This window comes from Podarcis pityusensis, assembly GCF_964106645.2.
Source record: "Podarcis pityusensis genome assembly, chromosome: 2".
NCBI lineage: Eukaryota > Metazoa > Chordata > Lepidosauria > Squamata > Lacertidae > Podarcis > Podarcis pityusensis.
The window spans coordinates 9,468,735-9,491,179 of NC_138029.1; the positions used below are offsets into that span (position 1 = coordinate 9,468,735).

At 44.3% G+C, this 22,445-nt stretch overlaps 3 protein-coding genes across 3 annotated transcripts; 1 reads left to right on the forward strand and 2 right to left on the reverse strand.

Moving 5' to 3' along the window:
• Positions 1 to 731: 731 nt before the first annotated feature.
• Positions 732 to 10,477, reverse strand: TSFM (Ts translation elongation factor, mitochondrial). The gene is made up of 6 exons (XM_080994944.1): positions 10,356 to 10,477; positions 8,659 to 8,802; positions 7,651 to 7,779; positions 3,134 to 3,256; positions 2,282 to 2,366; positions 732 to 1,381 (listed from the first exon to the last, which is right to left on the reverse strand). Exons 1-6 carry the CDS (start codon positions 10,440 to 10,442, stop codon positions 963 to 965), a joined length of 987 nt encoding a protein of 328 aa, XP_080851070.1. The 5' UTR covers positions 10,443 to 10,477; the 3' UTR covers positions 732 to 962.
• Positions 4,069 to 5,169, forward strand: LOC308468717 (tetraspanin-3-like). Its single transcript, XM_080991113.1, has one exon. It carries the CDS (start codon positions 4,149 to 4,151, stop codon positions 4,959 to 4,961), a length of 813 nt encoding a protein of 270 aa, XP_080847239.1. The 5' UTR covers positions 4,069 to 4,148; the 3' UTR covers positions 4,962 to 5,169.
• A 3,924-nt stretch (positions 10,478 to 14,401) lies between the features above and the next one.
• EEF1AKMT3 (EEF1A lysine methyltransferase 3) lies at positions 14,402 to 19,831 on the reverse strand. Its single transcript, XM_080995077.1, has 3 exons — positions 19,531 to 19,831; positions 17,095 to 17,206; positions 14,402 to 16,254 (listed from the first exon to the last, which is right to left on the reverse strand). Exons 1-3 carry the CDS (start codon positions 19,705 to 19,707, stop codon positions 15,857 to 15,859), a joined length of 687 nt encoding a protein of 228 aa, XP_080851203.1. The 5' UTR covers positions 19,708 to 19,831; the 3' UTR covers positions 14,402 to 15,856.
• Positions 19,832 to 22,445: the final 2,614 nt, after the last annotated feature.

Here is a 22,445-nt window from a genome sequence, read left to right on the forward strand (position 1 = left end):
GAAAGTGAAGGAGACACTGCCCTAGTCCAGGAAGATGACTTGCCTGTCCAAGATGCCGTAAGGCATTCAAGACAGGTGTGGATGAATGCAGGCGGGCTGTCCGACAACTTCTGCAACCCGGCCGCAAAAGTCGGCTTGTTTCCAGTATGTGTTACAGAACACCCAAGCCTTGCTCATCGACTTGCTCATTGGGTACCACAGTAGCTACACTTGCCACTCATGGCCAACCAAGCATTGCCAACTACAGCAGAAGTAGCACAGACTGTTCTACGAAGCTGGACAAGGGAAGCTGTCTGCGGGCAGATCAGATGTCTTTCTGGCCCATCTCCTAGTGCCCCCTCGCCTATTAATGCTTGGGTGGCTGGGCGGAAGAAAGGAGCAGGTATCTCCAGCAATAATTACCAGGGACCTTGGCTTACTAAATGGTGAGAAGTCTGTTCAGACTTTAAGCTTTAGACTTCTGCTGCAATAGAAGAGGGTGCCAAGGTCGTGCTTCCCATAAGGAGAAACAAGGCCACTCAAGCTTCTAGTCCCCACCGTGAAAACCCTTGACAAGGTGGACCGGGACTACTCATTTCAAGAAGAGAAAGGGTCTCTGATGGGTTTCTAGTAGCCCCCAAGGACTTTCTGCATACTTCAAGAGCTGCCCAGTTACCTCACAGACCTAGCCTAGACCACTGGGGTTCACAACAATTCAACAGATGCACTTGAACCAGCAGACACTGTTCCCCTCCTTGCTGCCAGCTAGTTTTATTTGTAACATTGACAGCTGTCTTCCACACCTGGGCAGAGTCGCTCTGGAGCTTTGAAATGAGATTCCACGATTAGTATTCGGCTTCCATGACCAACCCAACACAGCAGAGTTTAATTTGTGACTGGTCAGGTCTGTTAACCACGGCAGGGCCCAAAGAGGAACAGGGAACAGTTCACTTGTCCCAGTGCCACCAGTACAAAAGTACTGCTTACTCTGATGCTGACAGTTCTATATCCTCTCCGCATTCAAACCGCACAAAGTCTAGTACAGATACACCCGTGGGCTGAATGTACTGTCCCAGGGAAATAGCAGGGTCCAGCAGGAAGGGCTGGGCAAGCATCTTGGTTTCAGAATCATCGCCGGGTTCATCCTCCAGAGAGCCTACAGAGAGCGGGGCCATGCCCACCACATGCTGGCCCAGCCTCCAGCCCAGTTCAGCAAAGTCCGACTTTTCACATGGCTCAGAGGGACAGCAGATCACCAGAGCTCCGTATTTGCCAAACATCATGTTAGAAAGTGACGGGTTTCCTTCTGGGAGAGCCCCGTGCACGTAAGAGCCGATGAAAAATTTCTCTGGCACCGATATCCACACTGCTCTCTTAATGACCATGTTTTCCCCCAGCTTGCCTACATAGAAAGATAGAAGGCAAAAAGGTAGCATTAACCATTAGGAGCACAAGTGATGTTTTAAGGGCTGAGCTATGCTATGCCTATGGCAATCAGCTACATTCTGAAAAGGAAGTGGTCCTTGCAGTAAGCATTGCATTCTTGGCAACTTAATCGCCTGGTAAAGGTAAAGGGACCCCTGTCCATTAGGTCCGGTCATGGCTGACTCTGGAGTTGCGGTGCTCATCTCGCTTTATTGGCCGAGGGAGCCGGCGTACAGCTTCCGGGTCATGTGGCCAGCATGACTAAGCCGCTTCTGGCAAACCAGAGCAGCGCACGGAAACCCCATTTACCTTCCTGCTGGAGTGGTACCTATTTATCTACTTGCACTTTGACGTGCTTTTGAACTGCTAGGTTGGCAGGAGCAGGGACCGAGCAACGGGAGCTCACCCTGTCACGGGGATTCGAACCACGACCTTCTGATCGGCAAGTCCTAGGCTCTGTGGTTTAACCCACAGCGCCACCTGCGTCCCTGCACCACCCGTGTCCCCTGGACACACCTACAAATTAGAGAAAGGGTATTCAGGCAGAAAAGGACTGTTGGCTCAGTAGTAGAGCATCTGCCTTGCAGATCCTTCAATCCCTGGCATCTCTAGGTAGGACTAGGAACTGCTCCCTGCCAAAAACCCTGGAGAGCTGGTGCCCAATAGAAAATACTGGGTGAGATGAACCAAATGGTGTGACTCAGTATAGGGCAGGTTTCTTATGTGCTCCCTGCTTTCTTGGTCTTATTTAGCAATAATCTTTCTATATTGCTTACATAAAAAGAACTATCAAACTGGTTTACAACAGTAAATGGAAACAATTTAAAAGAGAGAAACCAAATCACAGACAATTGAAATGTAGTAGTAGAACACTCACCAATAGCCAGAGCCAGCTGGTCCACAAGCAAGGAGCCATCGGGTCCTATCCTGAGCTGAGAAAGCTCATTTGAGTTTAAGAAACACTGCAAAATAAGTATATTGTGCATTATAAATCTACAAACTTATCAAGCACTTCTCTTGATATGCACAGCGAGATTTATAACCTTCACAGTTAATTAGAAAAGCTGTTTAGGCAACTGCTAAAATGGGTTTTGGGGGGCTGGGGAGGAGAAGAGTGAGACTCGATCTACAAATGCAGCAGTAGCTGCTGGTTTGCCACTCGAAAACGCACTCAGTGTGGAGCCTCAAGCCAAACTGGACTTCCGAACATGCATGCAGACACAAGTTTCCCTCACTTGCTGTTTAAACTATGTTTCCAGCTAAACAAAGTGTCTGCACTCATGACAACTGTCTGTAGGCAAGCACACAGGAACAGCAACTCACAGTTCTCTTGAAGGGGTGCAGATGAAAAGCCCCAAAGTACTCCTTCCCCAGTTATTTCAATCTAAGCCAAGGCAATTTTTCTCAGAACCCAGATGCACTGGGGTCAGTTTGTGGCAAAGGGACAGCATAGACAAACAGAACATCCCTTAAAAGTCCTTTTTACTCCTGCAGAAGCTTCCTGGGAGCTTTTTGTGGGAATTAACCTACCAGGTCTGGTCAGAAACAGTGGAACAAGCCTCTCTATCCCCCCTCAGCTCTACGATTCTGTGACCTCCCTTTGTGTAATTTGCTTATTAAGATTCATTCAGCAGAAAGGTGCACTTTGCACTTAAATGCACAACTCTGGTAACTGCTATTAAAATGTGCCAGGAGTTTTAAGCTATGGAGCCTTTTGTGCCACTCTCACCTTGGCGTAGGTGCTCAGCTGGTCCCTGGTCCCTTGATAATGCACCATCGTTCCAATCGCTGCCTGCTGAATCAGATGCTGGAACTTGACATTTCGGGCCACAAAGTCAGTCTCGCAGTTCACCTGGCAAAGAAGCATAGCTAACTTTCAACTGCCTTGGTCACCGACTTCTATGGTGCTCAAGACGCAGGAATAAAATCAGAAGTGGCAATTAGAGGATGAGATGACATCTTGTTTTCCAAAAGCACAGGCGGGGAAGATAAGGCACCCAACTTTTTCATCCAGGCTTTCCCTGAGAGGGGATCCAAGCTCTGCTGATGTATTAACCTGATCTAATTATTTGTTATGTATTTTCAATTTGTTTTATGACTGTATTTTTATTGTTAATTTTGTACTATCCGCTGCCCTATTCCCCCCCCCCATACTGTTGGCAGTATAGGTATTTTTGAAAATAAAATAAAAATGGCTACAGCTTTGGTTCTGTTCCATTTAACACCCCTCCCCCATGCTAGGGTGTGCATTTTAATACTAAGATTAGTCTTCATTGATTTTGTCATCTGAGAATGAAAATATCCCTGCAAACCACTCAGGTGCCCTTCTCTACTTCTGTAGATTTGTGTCGTAAAGCATCAAACTACTGATGAACACATGGATATTCCCATTAAGCATATAATTTTACCCATTCATTTTCAGGCAGCATATCAGCATGAAGGCAACATTTTAGCAAGAATCTTTACATTAACATTCAGAGTCTGCTAGGAAATCAAGAAGATCTAGCAGGCAATCTTGATTGCTGTGTGATTTCTGTAAGATAATATGCTGGCGTAGCATAATTTATTCTTAACACATCTATATTGTTTGTTCATATTCACTAGGTTTAATTCTACAGTTTAATTTTGTCAATACTTTCTCAGAAATGCAAATGAAGGATATCACCTGCCCAGAAATATGGAGAGACCTCCACAGAATGTGAGACTGAGATTTTGAGCGGCTATAGAGAAGATTGCTTCCAAAAATGAAGCGGGTACAGCTCAATCCCAGCTTTAACCCTTCCTTAATGTGCATAACAGAGTCCTGGAGCAGAGCCTTAGCTAAAGTTGTTTTGACTCTCCTTGGCTTCCTTCTCTGGGGAGCTGCTGTGGCTTTAGTCCTTGGTGGTGCGTTTGTAATCCTCACCTACAGAAGCTACGGAGTCTTCTTTCAGAACAGATTCTTCCTTGTGCCAGGCTGGCTGGCCATCATGGCTGCTCTTCTGCTGGTCCCCACCGGTGCTTTGGCTATATGTGCCCCAGTAAAGAACTCTCGCCATCACCAGGGGACTTTGATGTACTTTCTGTTGGTCCTTCTCTGCCTAGAGGCATCCTCAACCATCATGACCCATGTCTACTGTGTCAAAGCGGGCCATCAACTGAAAAACAGCATGGACCACTTCTTTCGCCAATACAACAGAACTGCTCCACATTACCGTAGCAACAGGGCTGTTGATGTAATCCATAAGAAGCTGAAGTGCTGCGGAATCAACAACTACACTGACTGGACGGCAGCGCTGCCAACTCATCTCCAAGCTGGGCATGTCTTTGCCCCCGAAAGCTGTTGCAAAGAGGCTTATTTGGACTGCAGGGGTGACGTAAGCCAGCCGGAGAAGCTGTTTAAGGAAGGCTGTCTTCAGAAACTGGAAGGGAGGCTGCATTTTGTTATGGGATATATGGCTTGGTGTTGTATGGTGGTGGTTTGGTTGGAGATGCTGGCTGCTCTTAGCAATGGAATACTTATGAAGGAACAGCCATTCCAAGACTTCCAAATTCTTGATTCTGCTGCTTTCTCATAAGCAACAAAACTAGTCCCTTTCCATCTTACCTGAAGTTATTGTGCACTGCTCTCAAATCTTGAGATGGCCTTTGTAAAACTATGGGAAATATGAGACTAAAAACTCCTCTTGGTATATAAATGCCAGATCCTCTCTCTCTCTCTCTCTCTCTCTCTCTCTCTCTCTCTCTCTCTGACTAATACTAAATAAATGAATGCATCTGAAAAAAAAAAAAGAAATGCAAATGAAGCTAACCTCTCTATAATTCCCTGCAGCTTCTTAATCTGCTTGCCTCCATCACATTGTTTTCTTGTCCATAAGAAAATCATTGTTTGCTCGCTCGCTAGTCTTTTTCGAAAATATTAGGAATGTGAGACACCAGTCCTTTCGCTATCATAAAATTATACATTTTTTCACTCCATAATCTTGGACATGGGACACGCACAGAAACTCAGCGTGCTCCACATAGTCTTCTTTTTTTGGAATAGGGGACATAAAATCAAAAGCACAATGGCATGTGAATGGTGTCCATGACTTTCAATGGGATGCACATTAGGACATGCAACCACATCCTTAACTTCCCAAGAGTCTGCACATCCATTATTAACAATTCCCTACTCCCTCCCAAAAAATTAATTGGGTGGAATGTGAGAGAAGGCAGGCCTGGGACAATTGTCCACACTAGTGAAACAATATCCATGTCCTAAACTGAGCCAGCCAGATGTTATCCCTAAACCATGGGTAGGGAACCTGCAGTCCTCCAGATGCTCTTGTGCTATAACTCCCATCAGCCAGCATAGGCAGTGGCCAGGGATGATGGGAGTTGTAGTCCAGCAACACAGGCTCCACACCTAAGCCCTGTCCTAAACCAATTCTAAAATCAAAGCCAGTACAACTAAGTTTTTAAGGCAGCCACAAAAAAGCTGTCTTTCAATCAAATAAAGTCTTCTCTATGAATGATTTAAACTCTTGTACCCATGTAGTCACACTAGCAGGTTTACCACTGGAACTATTGCTAGAGGTGCCCCTGCCCCTGTGGGATCTTTGCACTTGAGCAGTGACAGTGTGGTATGAAATTACTGCTGAAAAGATCCTGCAGTAGTTTCCTCTGGGTTGGGTGTAAGAGAAAGTGCAAACACACACTGACAAGAAGGCAGCAAGCTTGGTTCCCTTGGGCATGAACTGTTGGGCAGAATATCCTTTGCAAGAGGCAGCAGCATCCTTTGAATCCCCTTTATTTAATGCCAAGATACCCAAGATAGCCACAAAGGGGACGAAAAAACAGCAGCTTAAAACACTTCTGTGAACTGGTGCAAATGGCACAGAAATAAACACATTCCCGCTGTTGGGAGCGAATTACTGCAGGGTTTCTGTCAGGGAACTGACATCGGAGCGAGAGGCGAAGGGGAGGCTCCTAGATGATGCTGGTGAAGGACCCAGCAGCAGGGGGAGAAACAGCTCAGTAGAGAGGGAAGCATTTAAGCACAACACCAGGGATAAAGGGGGGCAGATGGGGGAATCGGAGAGAGGGCTCCAAGACTCTTCACCGGACACCAGCGGGGAGAGCACGAGACCTCCGCTACCCACGCCCTCCCTGCGCAGAAGACTCCTGCGCAGTGAGAGGAGGAGGAGACTGGGTGTCAAACAACTCTTATGTTGGAAGAGGTTCAAGAAACGCCCACTGACGGATTCTGCCAGTGACTGAGGCAGTCACAATTAGAAAGGGCTGTGCAGTCAGAAAGGTTTAACAAGGCAAATGAGGCTAGAGAGGCACCAGTTTACGCACGAGTAACTCATACTCATTACAGTTTCCCACCTTGATTCTCCAGGGTACTTTTTAGGGCTGCTTGCCGAAATTGGTTTAGGAGACACAGAAGGAAGCACTTGTGTTTTCAGATCTGCCCTGATCCATCATGGTAAGCCTAAACAACTGGCCTTTTCTCAAGAGCAGGCACTCGCAGGACAAACCCCCAGAGGCATGTCTCCCAAAGAGCCATGTTCGCTCTGAGGAATAATGTGAAACGTCAGTTCTTAAAAGAAGAGGCTCACATAGCTATGCTTTTCGTAGAGTCATGCGGGAATTACACCTGAGCGGCCCAAATACATTCTTTGCTCCAACAGCAAACTGACTTTCTATTATCAATGAGTTCTGTTTGGACAAAGAATTGATTCTGTATGTATTGTGAGCTGCTAGAATGGTTATCATAAGAAAATAGAAATATTTAGAGGGATCAGAGGAGGATTTATGGTCCATAGCTGTGGGTGAAAAATTAACTCAAAAATTAAGATATACAGGAGGGCAAACAAAAAAGATTATCTTCAGCAACATGGCAAAAATTTAATGATGAGAACAATGGTCAAATGCCTCCTGTGAAATATGCTACCATTTAGAATTCTTAGCAACTTCTCAGTTTTAAACAAGAAATGTCGTAAGATCTCGAGGGCAATATCCTGATATTTATTTTTAAAAGTAATCTTTAAAAAATGTTACTACCCCTCAGCACCAATAACAATAACCTTTTTCTAGGGAAAATGAATGAAACAATCCAAATTTGTACTTTGCATATATGTGTTATGTTTAATATTACCTTACATTCAGTTGTGTTTCTTTGTTGCTGTGTGTTATTAAAGTGTATGTTCTTTTTTAAATAAACAAAAAGTAGTTTTTTTGTTTTTTTAAAAAAGTTTTTGTCAAAAGGAAAATGCTCACCTCTACCATCACTGCAGAGCTTCCCTCTTGCAGCAGCCCAATAAGCCCTTCTTGTGTCTTCCGCCCTTGCAGTTTGGAAGCTTTGCTCCATCCTTCCTTTTGGGCTTGCTCATGTAGCCAGGCTTCAGCCTTGAAAGACAAATGCAAACCCATAAACTGAGATACTATTGCCAAGGACAACGCAACAAATCAATTCAAACCCCAAATAAAAGCACAAGTATTCTCCCAGTATTATACCACTGTAGAATAAAATGGGGGATGTTCAAATATTATTATAAATATGGCCTCATATATTTTATTTTTTAAATGTCTTGCAGATGGAAAGGAGAATGTAAGAATATAAAAATATTTGGTCCATTGGCATCCTTGCGTGTAAATATAAACTTCAGATCAACCATTAGAAATATGCTGATAAGATCCATTGCAGGTTCTAGAAGTCACAGAATCCATATCTACTTCCAACAGGAGGCTAAACTAATACTGTTTTGGCCCCTCCTCTGGTGCCATTCACAGAGAGTGTTGTTAAGGTATCATCAGTTTACTAAAGTTTCTCTGTCTGACCAAAGATAAGAGTTAGCTGTTTATTTGGAAGCAATTCCCACTGACTGAAACACATTTTGAAATGCACAGTGTTTTTATGAATCACAATGCATTTTGTTTTTCCCTGAACTTTTGGGTTCCTTCCCCAAGTTCTTCTTCTTCACAATAATTCATCTGACATGGAAACATCTCCTGGTTGTCTTTTTGTGAGCAGCAAGAAAAGAGTCCTTACCTTTTGCCTACACTGACTGAAGACACACAGGATAAAACATTCTGGCCTCTAAACTCACTTGCAACCACATCTCAATGTGATTTACCCCGCTGCCAGTATGCATTGGACTGCAACCTTAACATAAGACTTGCAAAAATTGCTTACAACACCATTATTTCCCCGAAAGTACTTGAAACACTCAGGCAAAAAACTAAAATTAAACTTGCATTTTATATCACCGAAACATTTGTTCTCACCTCACTGACATCATCAAATTTCTCCAAGGCTTTCTTGCAGTTCACAAACGAGTAGCCAGTTTTCTTTCTGAGCTTCACCAGAGCTTCTTTTGCTGCTAGAACTGGAAGGCCAGCATGAAGGAAACGAACTAGATGCAAGTCACACTACAAGGGGAGAGCAAGACAAAAATAAGTGAAAAGGATCCAACAACCAAGGAGCAGAGGAAGATTTAAAGAAAAACCCCACACATGCTTACTTGGGTGTCAGCACCACTGATCTCACAAGACCCTTTCTCCAAATATATGCATAGAATCAGAGTAATTTCTGGTGCAACTACCTCTTTTAAGGGCTATTTTCTGGGGAAGACGCATTCCCAAGGATCTACACATGCACTTGCCAGCTCAGCACTTTTGACTCTTAATTGTTTAATAGCAGCAACATCTTGACCACACCCCCTCCCATTAAGATGCTAAATTAAGAACTTTGGGGTGGGGGATCAGTAACAGATGTTTGTGTGCTGCAATCTCTGACACAGAAAACAAATTTTTGTCTTAAGATACACTCACACGTGCCTTGCTCGTCAGTCTTACATGCACGTCCAACCCCTTTCTTGACCACTATTTTGCACTGTGCTCCAGCTAGTGGTCTTCGGGAGTCAGGAACCCCAAACTGTACAGGTGCCACATAACTCCCACCCCGCATATGAAAGAACGCGATCGTTTAGTGTGTCAGCACCTAAACTTTGCAACTGCTATCAAGCAGGCACTTTCATTGAACTCTTTTTAAAGTTTTGAAGTCCCCGCCTACTGCTATCAAGCAAAACAAATGCAATGCCTTGTTACGCAGATGCAATAGTTACAACATATAGAGCGCAACTGGCTGAATGGTAATGTTTGTAACAAATTTCTTTACTGGTTACTTCCTAACATACAAATCAAGTCCAGGATCTACACCATATACAATCCTTAAGCAAGGTATATAACCTATTAATTAAATCCAATGCAGATACAGTGGTACCTCGGGTTAAGTACTTAAATCATTCTGGAGGTCTGTTCTTAACCTGAAGCACCACTTTAGCTAATGGGACCTCCTACTGCTGCCGCGCCGCCGGAGCCCGATTTCTGTTCTCATCCTGAAGCAAAGTTGTTAACCTGAGGTACTATTTCTGGGTTAGCAGTGTCTGTAACCTGAAGCGTATGTAACCTGAAGCGTATGTAACCCGAGGTACCACTGTATATTTCTTTCAATCTTAATACACTCTTGTTTGAGTTCATATATTACACAGTCCTTGAATGTGCTTGCGCTCTGTATGTTGTAACCACAGCTATCAAGCAGGCACTTTCATTGAACTCTTTTTGGCACCTGCGAGAAACCACTCTTGTTTAGACACTGCCCACCCAGGTGCTTATAAATGCTGGTGTGAATTTAAACCTCTGTTGTAGTATTTTAACTTTTTTGCGGTTTTTAAAGTGTGGTTTTGACTTTTCCCTTCCCCTTTGATTTAATCGTTTTTCCTTTTTGAGTGAACTGCTTTCATGATTTAGAGGTTTATTAAACTTTATGAATAAATTAAATTAAATTAAAATGCAAGACCCCGCGAGCCTGAGCTCCATCATCACGCTCCGTGCCCTCCCCGTGCTTGCCCTAGACGACAGAGACGGATCTAAGCAGGGAGAAGCAGAGGCAGCGACGCCCAAAGAAAGACTTTCGCACTCACTTGCCCGGCTAGAGAACTCCTTTTCCGCAAGGGCACCAGCGCCCTTGCCAGCCCAGCCATCCGCTGCATCTTCAAGGCGCTTGCCATTATGCGTCACTACGCGCGCGACGCGACCTTTTGGCTGAGGCCGCGCACGCGCGGTGCCGCTCGTCACTTCCGCCCATCCGGCCTGCCTGCCGGGTTCTAGTTCGCGCGACGCACGCCATTGGCTGTAGCAGCTGGGGGGGTGGGGTCAAGATGGCGCCGAGGAGAATGAAACTGATAGAGCAGCGCTCAACGTTTCAGATTCCGGGTTTGCTTCGGACCTCTAGTTTCACCTTGTGTTAAAAGCAATCCAAAGATCTATTTATAATGCAGAAGTGATAGAAAAGAGAACTGCGCAAAGGCCGCGCCTCCGATTCCAAGTGAGAGTGGAAGGGCTGAGGCGGCTTCTCAGTGCAACCCTCACCAGGTCTACTCAGAAGTAAGACCCATTGAATTCAATGGGGTCTAGGATTGCAGCCTTATTCTTGCTGCAGCCCGAGTGTTTTTGGTGGAAGCCGTCCTTATATCCCCCGCTGGCTTCATTTCCTTTTTTTTTTTTTTTTAATAATTTTTATTAACTGGCCAATCACATCAAATTAAATCACATCACATAAATTCCAAATTACAAAGCCAAATTTTTAAATTTTGTTGGGGGAACCCATACTTCAAGATCCATTTCCACTGCAGCTCCCTTAAGCACCACTGAACACCCTGGGGTCATTGTACAAAAAGATGGACACCCTGCATCAAATATGTTAGCAAAATGCTGAAATGAAATTATTTGGCTCTTATAAAAATGTTAAAAGAATTAGGCAAGAATGCTATGGTTAAGGAGAAGTTGATAAAAAATTAAGACTTAAGTTTTAAACTCTAAAGTTTTGTGTGTTTTTTTTATAAGATAAGATGAAAATAGATTAAGGTAATGTGATGACAGAATATTATGAATTATGGAAAGGATTTGCTGTGATTATTATAAAATAGGATACAGGAAAAGGGAGGAGGAGGAGGTCAAGGAAAGAAGGTATTGAAAGTGGAGAATTTGAGAATGATGGTTTTATTTTTTCTTTCTTCTTTTAATTTTTTTTTCTTTTGTATAAAATTTTGTAGAAAATCCTTTTTTCAATAAATATCATTTTAAAAAAAACAAAAAACAAATATCTCTAATGCCCAGGGCTGGCCCAAGACATTTTGGTACAAAATGGCTCCCCCCTCCCCTGCAGGGGAGAAGGGGTGAGTGAAGATCCACGTCAGGAAAAAGGGGTGAGGGTAAAGATCTGCTGCCCATGTGGATCCTGCTGCCTGAGGCAGTCGCCTCACCTTGCTCCATGGGTGGGCTGGCAATGCTGATAACACTGAACTACTGGGAAGCGTCACTATAAGCAGCCCCAGTTTTTTTTTGGGGGGGGGGTGATACAAGACTACATTTTGGACTGTGTTAAGTCATCTCCTCTCTTAGCCGCTGGTTTCTTCCCCACCCCAACCTGCAACATAGGTTGCACACAGGCTCTCTCTGTGTGCTTTCATACAGAAGACCTGCTTTTGGAAGACCACCCACCTTTCTCTTTACTTCCACTCCCATCATATATTTTAGCTTGCATTTTCCATTGCAATTAAACATAACCTGATTGTTTTGCAAGCTAATCAGTCCCTATCCTTGCAAGCTTATCCTGGTTTGGCTGCACTGGTTGTATCCACATATGTGGAAGAGACATTAAGCAAGCTTTTGAGGTTGTGGTTTCTGGAGATGGTTCATTCCACAATTGCAGTTTCATACGCCTTTCCTCTGTACTATTTCTGGACCGCAAGAGCATCAGGCCCACGGCAACTGAGCAATGTTGCACTTCCCATATCCATGATTAACAGCATGGGTTGGGAAGCCTGTTGTTCAGCATGCTCCCTCACTCTCTGCTGTCATACAGAAAGATCAGGACTAATCTACTCTACAGGGTCATGGTAAGGACTAATGATGTAATATATGCAAAGTTATTTGATAACTTAAGAAGCACTATACTGTAGTAAGTGCTTAGAAATACAAGCAATTAAATAACGGACAGACAAGAGGAGGGAACCATGTACTGCACAGAAACATCCCTTCAGCTAATCATCTATAAATCCTAATGGTCTCAGGGATGCAGCTCTGAGACACTTTAAAATATAGTTACCAGATTTTTTATTTATTTATTTTTTCTTTTTTAAATAATTTTTATTAACCGGCCAATCAAATCAAATTAAATCACATCACATAAATTCCGAATTACAAAGCCGAATTTTAAATTTTGTTGTGGGGACCCATATTTCAAGATCCGAAGGGGGATTCTGATCATCTTCTTGCTACTGCGTTAATGTCCAAATCAGTCCAAACAGAGTTCATAATTCTATCCAGTTTCCACATCACATCTTGTTTATATATTTTCTCTTTTTTCTTTATGATCTCTACTGATAGTCTCCTTAAGCCGATAAACACCAATAATAATAATAATCCTGTGTGAATTTTCCGGTTACCAGATTTATTTCAAGGAATCCGGGGACACTTTTTTTTTGGAATTTCATGCTTTATTTTAGGAAAGGGTTGCCCACAGTTTTTGGGGGGGGGGGTGCCAAAGTTGTCGGGTGCGCACCTCGACACAAGTCAGATGGAGAAGCCCGTCTACAAACACACAAACGCCAAAAAAAAGGGGGGGGTGGAGAGAGAGAGATTGAGTAAAGGCACTTGCTGGTCTTGGGAAAACACGCATTAAAACACACACACAAGGCACCGGCTTCCCATAACTGGGAGACCGCTGGAGGGAGAGTGCAGTCTCTATAGAGATTTAACTGGTGGTGGTGGTGTCTCTCTGTCTCGCAATGCGACACAGCTATTTTCCATGCTTCTCCTCCTCTTTTTCACCACCTCAGCACCTCTCTCGCCCCCCCCAAACTCGGGCGCGCAGAGCCTGCAGCAGAAGAGCGCAGCGATTTCGGGGCGAGTGTTGATCAAGGAAGTGAGTCAGAAAGAACCTCTCTGGCTCGCACTTCGGTTTAAATAGCCCCTCCCCCAAGCCAGCGGATTGGCTGGCTGGAACTCTGACGTGGGTGGGACCTCTGGTGTTGCTCGCTGCCATGACGCCCATATGTTGCCTCTCCGGAAGTCCCGAGGCATAAATCCGGGGACATTCTGGGGACAGATTTGTGAATCTGGGGACCGTCCCTGGAAACGGGGGATGTTTGCTAACCCTACTTTTTTTAAAAAATGGAAACATAGAATATTACTTTAAATAGCTTCTGTAATTCACATGTTGAGTAAAATCTTACCCAGAGTATTTACATGCATAGCTTCCTTAAGATATTATACAAATTGAACTGAAACCAGGGTCCCTAAAAATGCTACCTATTGATAATTTATATAATCAGGAAATTGATGAGATAGTACCTTAGTGCAAAATAGAAATACATAGTGCATAGGCATGTATGATGTTAAGCCATCTTTAAAAAGATAACATTATCCTTGTAGAAATGATATATCCATCTTTTTATGCAATCACAAAATTGTCATTTTAAAAAAGGATCTCTTAAAATGAGAAAAGGCATCTTAGTGTAATGCACTTGTGTAATGATTCAGGTCCCTTGCCCTGGAGTTACTAAAATAATATTTTCTTTTTTGAACCAGGATCATTATTAAAGGTAAAAAAAGTAGTTTTACAAATTTCACTTAGAAAAGAATACCAGAGTGCCAAACACATTAAATCTAAGGGCACATCTGAGAACGCATGCCTTCTCTGCTTGGTGCCACAGATGCCACACATTTGCAAAATATTACACCAAAGGGGTAAAGAAGTAAGCAACTCCTGTCAGCCAGATCACATTCTGGAGCTCCTGCTCTCCTGTGCACAGAGCTCCAGATTTATCTCTGGATTTACCTAGGTAAAGGTAAAGGGACCTTGACCATTAGGTCCAGTCGTGGCCGACTCTGGGGTTGTGGTGCTCATCTCGCTTTATTGGCCGAGGGAGTCGGCGTACAGCTCATGTGGCCAGAGCAGCGCACAGAAACGCCGTTTACCTTCACGCCGGAGCGGCACCTATTTATCTACTTGCACTTCGAGGTAATTTTGAACTGCTAGGTTGGCAGGAGCTGGGACAGAGCAACGGGAGCTCACCCCGTCTTGGGGATTCGAACCGCCGACCTTCTGATCGGCAAGCCCTAGGCTCTGTGGTTTAACCCACAGCACCACCCACATCCCTCTGCATTTACCTAGGAATGGACTCATTCGTGTATCATGGTAAATCAGAAACAAGTGAATGCTGCCGAATTGCTCCAATTCTTGTTCCACCATCCCTGGAGCAACAAACTGAAGCTTGGCTTACCATGCTTGCTCCCGGCTTACCAACTGGGATTTGTTTGGCGGAACATGTGACCGTAAGCCGAGGCGCATGGCTGGGCGCTCCAGGAAGGCTGGAACAAAGCAGGAATGGTTCAGTAGCCTTCACTAACATGTCACTTTTTCACAACAAACAATGTGGCCGTGATCAGTGAAGCCTTTTGAAGGCCTTGAGAATCATAGCAGTGGGGATGGTACTGCCCTGACATAGCTAGGGAACAGAATGGAAATGCATGTCACATGAACACTTAGGAAGAGCTTGATGGATCAGAACAAACGTCTGTCTAGGCCATCATTCTGTTCTCACAGTAGCCAACCAGATGTCACCAGGAAGCCCACAACCAGGACACTGCCCTGAGATTGACAGATGTAGGACAGTATGCTAATCATCATCATCATCATCATCATCATCATCATCGCAATATCTCTCTCAGAAAACATTGCCTTTTGAGGGAGCATGACCTTTCACATGTATACAGTGGTACCTCAGGTTAAGTACTTAATTCGTTCTGGAGGTCCGTTCTTAACCTGAAACTGTTCTTAACCTGAAGCACCACTTTAGCTAATGGGGCCTCCTGCTGCTGCTGCGCCGCCGGAACACAATTTCTGTTCTCATCCTGAAGCAAAGTTCTTAACCTGAGGTACTATTTCTGGGTTAGCGGAGTCTGTAACCTGAAGCGTATGTAACTTGAGGTACCACTGTACTGGGATTTTCTTACTGCAACAGTCCAGCAAAGATAAGTTACTAAAAATACAGTGGTACCTCAGTTTTCATATGTAGTCCATTCCAGAAGACCATTCGAGTTCTGAGATGTTCAAAAACCGAAAGCTCAATACGGAAGCCAGATGGCATGTTCAGCTTCCGAAAAGTGTTTGAAAGCCGAAGCATTTACTTCCAGCTTTACATCGTTCGAAACCAAAATGTTCGTCAATGGAGAAGTTTCAAAAACCGAGGTACCACTGTATTACCATTTGCTGATGGATAGAGAACTCTGGATAATAGCTACCACGGATGAATGCTTCACCCCACCCCAGACTTCTGGATTAAAAACACTCTGTTGTTTTTTTTTTCAAAATTAGGTAAAGGCAGTGTTTGCTACACTCATTGGTAAACCAGGAAGCTCACTGTCTGATGTCACTTTTGCAGGTCACTTTGTAGATATTAATATTCTCAACCTCATCTCTAAAGACTAGCTTTGAGGAGAAGTGCACAGGCAGCAGCGTCTCAAAGAACAGCGCCGTACTATGCTCCTGACGCATCTTGGAAGACAGGTAGATGGTAGACTGAGCACCACATAGATGCTGGAGAGTCCTGATCAACAAGGGGTAGGTGTGCTTGAGATAGACAATATCGGCACCCAGGATGAAGTCATAATTTGGGGGGAACTCTTTGTGGTCCACACCCCACGACAGAGCACAAACTCTGGTTCGTGTTGCGCATTCTGCAGGCACGTTCCGGCGGACATTCTCCTCTATCTGTTTCATGGCCACAGGAAGATCTGTGATGGTCACATCACCGCCTGGAAGAAAGGAAACTGTTAGCAACAAATTCAGTTTGGTACCATGTGCATTACTCATAATGTTGCTTGAGGCTCAGGTGGCCTCAGTGGCCCGGAGTGCCTTCCATCAGCTTTGGCTGGTGGCCCAGCTGCACCCCTAACTGGACAGGGATAGCCTAACTACTGTTGTCTATGCTCTGGTAACCTCAAGGTTAGATTAGTGCAATGTGTTATATGTAGGGCTGCCTCTGAGGATGGTTTGGAAACTTCAGCTGGTGCAGAATTTCGCAGCCAGGATACTCACTGGGGAAGACAGTCTGAACACGTTACACTAATCCTGGCCCAACTGCCCTGGCTGCCAAGTAGTTCCCAGGCCCAATTCAAAGTGCTGGTTTTGACCTATGAAACCTTAAACAGCTCAGGACCACAATACCTCAAGGACCGCCTCTCTCCATATGAACCAAACCAGACCCTGCGATCATCACCTGAGGCCGTTCTTTGTGTGCCTCCACCACGAGAGGTCCAGAGGATGGCAACATGAGAAGGGGCCTTTTCTGTGGTGGCTCCCCATTTGTGGGATGCTCACCCCAGCGAGGCTCACCTGCAACCATCACTTACGCAACTTTAGACACCATGCAAAAACGCTCCTCTTGAACCAGGCCTTCGGCTGAATAACTTTCTATGTCCTCTTAAATGTGTTTTGTGGGAGAGGGGCGGATTATCGGTTGCTTTTGCTTTTGTTTTTATTTTGTGTTGTGACTTTATCTTGCATCTTTATGCTGTGAATCAACCATGAGATCTTTGGATGAAGGGCGGTATATAAATTTAACAAATAAATAATCAATAAGTGATCCTACATACCAAGAAGGGCTGCAAGGATGCCCACAACGCCCGTCCCAGCACCCAGTTCTATAACCTTCTTGCCCCAGAAATTCAGTTTCTGTGCCTCAAAATACTCGCAGAGGGTTAGAGCCTTAGACATGGGAAGAGAGAGAGAGAATGAAGAGTAAATGAGGAGTGAATTAAAGATCCCAAGGATACATTCAGTATGCCAAACACATCTGTAGGTGATGCTAACTTTCCCATTCCACCTTTGACAACAGGACTAGTAGGCCTCGGTCCAGTATACCTGAAGGAGCGTCTCCACCCCCATCGTTCTACCCGGACATTGAGGTCCAGCGCCGAGGGCCTTCTAGCGGTTCCCCCACTGCGAGAAGCCAAGGTACAGGGAACCAGGCAGAGGGCCTTTTTGGTAGTGGCACCCGCCCTGTGGAACGCCCTCCCACCAGATGTCAAAGAGAACAACAACTACCAGACTTTTAGAAGACATCTGAAGGCAGCCCTGTTTAGGGAAGCTTTTAATGTTTGATGCATTACTGTATTTTAATATTTTGTTTAAAGCTGCCCAGAGTGGCTGGGGAAGCCCAGCCAGATGGGCGGGGTTTAAATAAATTATTATTATTATTATTATTATTATTATTATTATTATTACTACTACTACTAGTGTCCCTGCTGATAATGGGATTATTTCACAACGGCTGCCAATGTATGCAGTGGAGTAGGGAAGAATTGTAATTGTACCTGTGAAGCATTTGACATTTAGGGATTAAGATGCTGCTGTAATGAGGAAGGAAAAGATGAAGTTCAACAGCAGAGCAGCCTGCACTGAACACAGGTCCATCTCATGCTCATGTCAAGGGTGGACTTTGGTAATATGGCACCCTTAGCGAGGACAAAATTTGGCACTCCCACCCAAAAAATATTTCTCATTTTCACAATAATTCCTTTTGATACAGTTGGCTTTTTATTCAGTTCTTTTAAAATTCTTTTTATTCCGTATCAATATAGGTTTTTAAAAAATATTATTATTGTCATTATTATTATTATTATTATTATTATTTTGTGCCCCCTCAGCTCAGCACCCTGTGCAAGGGAACCACCCACACCTCCCTAAATCTGGCACTGCTTCACAGGACACCAAAAAGCAGCTGCCCTTTTTAGAGGAACTAAAGCAACACTTTCACATTACAGAACATACATACGCACATGCACCAGTCTTTATTTTCTTGCTGGGTTTCCCAAACTTGGGCGTCTCCAGCTGTTTTTGGCTACGGTTCCCATCATCCCTGCCCACTCCTCCTGTTAGCTAGGGATGATGGGAGCCGTAGTCCATCAACATCTGGAGACCCAAGTTTGGGAAACTGTAGTGCAGACCGAGTCACAGACAGGTTGAGAAAGGCTGGTCTAAAGCTTTTACTTTGTGCCACAGCGCTGATCACCATAGTCCAAACCATCAACATCAAGCAGCAATTATTGTACAGTGGTGCCCCGCAAGACGAATGCCTCGCAAGACGGAAAACCCGCTAGACGAAAGGGTTTTCCGTTTTTGAGTTGCTTCGCAGGACGAATTTCCCTATGGGCTTGCTTCGCAAGACGAAAATGTCTTGCGAGTCTTGAGATTTTTTTTCCGCTTTCCCCCCCTTTATCTAAGCCGCTAAGCCTTTAATAGCCTTTTAGCAGCTAATCCGATAAGCCGATAAGCCTTTAATAGCCGCTAAACCACTAATAGCGCTAATCCGTTAAGCCGCTAATAGGGTTGCTTCGCAAGACGAAAAAACCGCTAGACGAAGACACTCGCGGAACGGATTAATTTCGTCTTGCGAGGCACCACTGTAGTCATAGTAATTATATGCTGACAACAATAAGTCCTCAATTCTACTGCATCTGCAGATTAGATCCTATAAAGTCAACAGCGTAGACCAGGGTTTCCCAAACTTGGGTCTCCAGCTGTTGGACTACAACTCCCATCATCCCTGACCACTGGTCCTGCTAGCTAGGGATGCTGGGAGTTGTAGTCCCAAAACTGCCGGAGACCCAAGTTTGGGAAGCCCTGCCTAGATCTATTTTCTGTGCAGACTGCTTCGCCCCTTTCGAAACAGGCACGTTGGGGCAGGCTTGTGCAAGAGATGCGCCGAAAAGTTCCTGCGGAGATCACTGCTTGAGCCTGGATACATGCCATTAAAAAAAAGCTCAGAGGCGACCACTTGGAAAACAGTAAATATGCAACGGCAAGATTTCTACCTGTTTTAAGAAGTGCACGGATGTGCCAAGATCTACCTGAAGCAATAGCCCAGCTGCCTGCAACCCTATGCACGCTTACCTGGAAGTAAGCCCTGCTAAACTCCGCGAGGCTTACTTCCAAGTAGACCTGCACAGGGCTGCGCTACTAAGCCCTTCCTCCAAGCCTCGTGCAAATCTCTGGCCCCGGACGGATCCAGCTGCGCCCGGACTACTCACCGCTTCCCAAACCGGCGCAGCCACCCCCAGCTGGGCGCCGTGGTGCTGCGCGATGCTCAGCTCGTGCCCGCAGAACCGGTAACGGGCCTCTACCGGGAAAGCATCTGCAAAGAGCCCCAGCTCCTGCGGGAACACCGACTCCAGCCCGGCCTCCGCGTCGGCGGCGAGCGCGGCCATCTTCGTACCTTTCCCGGGGGCGGGACGGAGGAGGCCCTTTCGCAGTTGGGCTGCGCGGATCTGCCGCCTCTAGAGGCCGCTGGGCATCACCACCATTATTATTATTTCGCTTTATCTCACTCAAGGCAACCCAAAGTTACTTCCAAGCAGGTCGGATGCTGCTGGGTGGACCAGGGAGGCCGCGTCTTGCTCACCTGTTCTCCAGGTGGGTTGGTTTGGTGGCGGTCCCACCCGAATGCTTCATGACAGGGGGTTTTCTTAGTTTTGCCCAAAGTTGTTGAGCTTTTTTTTTTTTTGCAGCATCTGAAAATAGAAATGTTGAGCTATTTATAAGGAAATTTGCCAAAATCTACGCTTCCAACGTGGGTTGCCATACATACCGGATATTCAAGCGATTTCCACCCAGACTTTTTCCGGCACCCTTCATCCAAGGATTACAGCGCAGTTTACAACATAAAAACACAGAAATGCATAGTACCCAGTGCAATTTTTCAAGAAAAAGAGGTGCTGGAACTCACCTTGAATACTTCCCTCCTTCTCTTAGAATGGCAATGGCACCTACCTGACAGGTGCAGGAACTCACCTGAAAACATGCTGGAACCCACCTGAGAGGTGCCGGAACTGAGTTCCTGTGAGTTCCCCTTGGGAAAATGCCCAGATAGTAGCAAACAAACAAAAAAACCCCTGTTTTATTATAGTTGGGAAAGGATGCACAAATCAAGCTGTAACAAACATTATTATTATTTATTAAATTTGTATAATGCAACTGTAGGTCTCAGGGCGGTTCACAACACAAAGTTACAATATACAAAGGACAAAATACATTCTAAAAATAATCAGAGCACAAAATACATAATGAGAACAATCAAAACATAATAAAAACAAAAACAATCAAAACATAATAAAAACAATCAAAACACTAATAAACAATACACTCCCCAACAAAAGCCCCTAAACATTACAAAAATCTAAATTAACATGTAACATTTCACAACAGTTTAAAACAATCCCACCCTCCAAATAAAAAATCACCCACCCAAGTTAAAACCCAATTTTTATCCAAGCTAAAATCATTGTGGATTTTCACCTTTACAATTCACACTTTACTGTAAAGACTGTTTGATTTTGACTGCTGCAAGTCCAGCCCCATCTACTTAAAGGAAGAAACAAAAGGCACAAAATTAAAAACGGCATCTTGCTGCTTTGGACACCAGTGATTAGGCTGTGCAATTCTGATTTCCAAAAGCATTCCCTGGACAACATGGCTTGCTAGTTACAATCAATGGAATACAAAAACTAAGACCAAGCCCAAAGAATCACTGTAATGTTTCTTTTTTAAAAAAATATTTTTTTATTCAAAATAAAAACAAAACATATTATCCAGAAACATATCATCTTTAGTCCCCCCCATTTTTCCTCCCTCCCCTTCCTCCCCCCACAGAACCCCCCACCCCCCAACTTCCCTCAGTTCCAGTTTTTGATTTCTCTAAAAATGTTATTTTCTGCATGTTACACAGTTGTATAGATCCTCAAACTATTTAGCTGCTTATTATCAATAAAAAGTTTGTGAATGTTTATTCAAAACCTGCCAAGGAGTCCAATTCACTTTGCTGTGTCTTCAAATACTTTGTAAAGGGTTCCCATTCATCTTTAAAGTCACAGTTATCCTTGTCCCGTAGCTTGTTTGTCAGTTTTGCCAGTTCTGCATAGTCCATCAATTTTTCTTGCCATGATTCTTTAGTTGGGGTTTCTTCAGTCTTCCATCCTTGTGCTATTCAAACTCTCGCGGCCGTTGTCGCATCACTGTAATGTTTCTAAGCAATTCAAAATCACTGTAATGTAATGTTTCTAAGCAATTCAAAAGCATAAAAGATTAGTAAGTATTCATGTAGTATTCACTAGAACCACATCCCTTTACTCCAGATTGGTTAATTTGGAAAAGCTCTCAGTTCTTAAGCCTCAATTTACTTCTGAGTGGATATGTCTAGAACTGATTGCAGTTATGTAATTATAATGATTATACCCTCCACACCATTTGTAAGAGCAATCAAAGGAGTTAAAATATAGTGGTACCTCAGGTTACATACGCTTCAGGTTACAGACTCTGCTAACCCAGAAATATTACGTCGGGTTAAGAACTTTGCTTCAGGATGAGAACAGAAATCGTGCTCCAGTGGTGTGGCGACAGCAGGAGGCCCCATTAGCTAAAGTGGTGCTTCAGGTTAAGAACAGTTTCAGGTTAAGAACAGACCTCCGGAACGAATTAAGTACTTAACCCGAGGTACCACTGGAATGTTAACAACAACAATTTCCCCCTAACTCCCGTTAGCACCGGTGGAACAAGTTGGCCATGACTCAGACTGCAATTCTGTACACGTTTACATGGGCTTCAGTCCTGGTGAATTCAATGAGACTTACGGCTGTGTAGACATAGAATCATAGAATTGTAGAGTTGGAAGGGACCCTGAGGCTGATCTGGTCTAAAACCCTGCGATACATGCATAGGATTGTGCTGTAAATTTAGTCCCATTGCTTCCAGTGGGATTTACAGCCCAATAACAAACAGCCACGAAATTAGAAGACGCCTTCTTCTTGGGAGAAAAGCAATGACAAACCTAGACAGCATCTTAAAAAGTAGAGACATCACCTTGCCAACAAAGGTCCGTATAGTAAAAGCTATGGTTTCCCCAGTAGTGATGTATGGAAGTGAGAGCTGGACCATAAAGAAGGCTGATCGC

What these genes read in the sequence shown, in the direction of transcription:
- LOC308468717 (XM_080991113.1), top strand. Translation starts at nt 4,149, where the DNA reads ATGAAGCGGGTACAGCTCAATCCCAGCTTTAACCCTTCCTTAATGTGC.
- TSFM (XM_080994944.1), bottom strand. Translation starts at nt 10,442, where the DNA reads ATGGCAAGCGCCTTGAAGATGCAGCGGATGGCTGGGCTGGCAAGGGCG. An exon ending in GGAGTTCTCTAGCCGGGCAA is followed by an intron (nt 8,803 to 10,355) that starts GTGAGTGCGAAA and finishes CTCCCCTTGTAG; the next exon opens with TGTGACTTGCATCTAGTTCG. An exon ending in AGCTGAGCACCTACGCCAAG is followed by an intron (nt 2,367 to 3,133) that starts GTGAGAGTGGCA and finishes CTTATTTTGCAG; the next exon opens with TGTTTCTTAAACTCAAATGA.
- EEF1AKMT3 (XM_080995077.1), bottom strand. Translation starts at nt 19,707, where the DNA reads ATGGCCGCGCTCGCCGCCGACGCGGAGGCCGGGCTGGAGTCGGTGTTC. An exon ending in CTGCGCCGGTTTGGGAAGCG is followed by an intron (nt 17,207 to 19,530) that starts GTGAGTAGTCCG and finishes CCCATGTCTAAG; the next exon opens with GCTCTAACCCTCTGCGAGTA. An exon ending in CATCCTTGCAGCCCTTCTTG is followed by an intron (nt 16,255 to 17,094) that starts GTATGTAGGATC and finishes CCTTTCTTCCAG; the next exon opens with GCGGTGATGTGACCATCACA.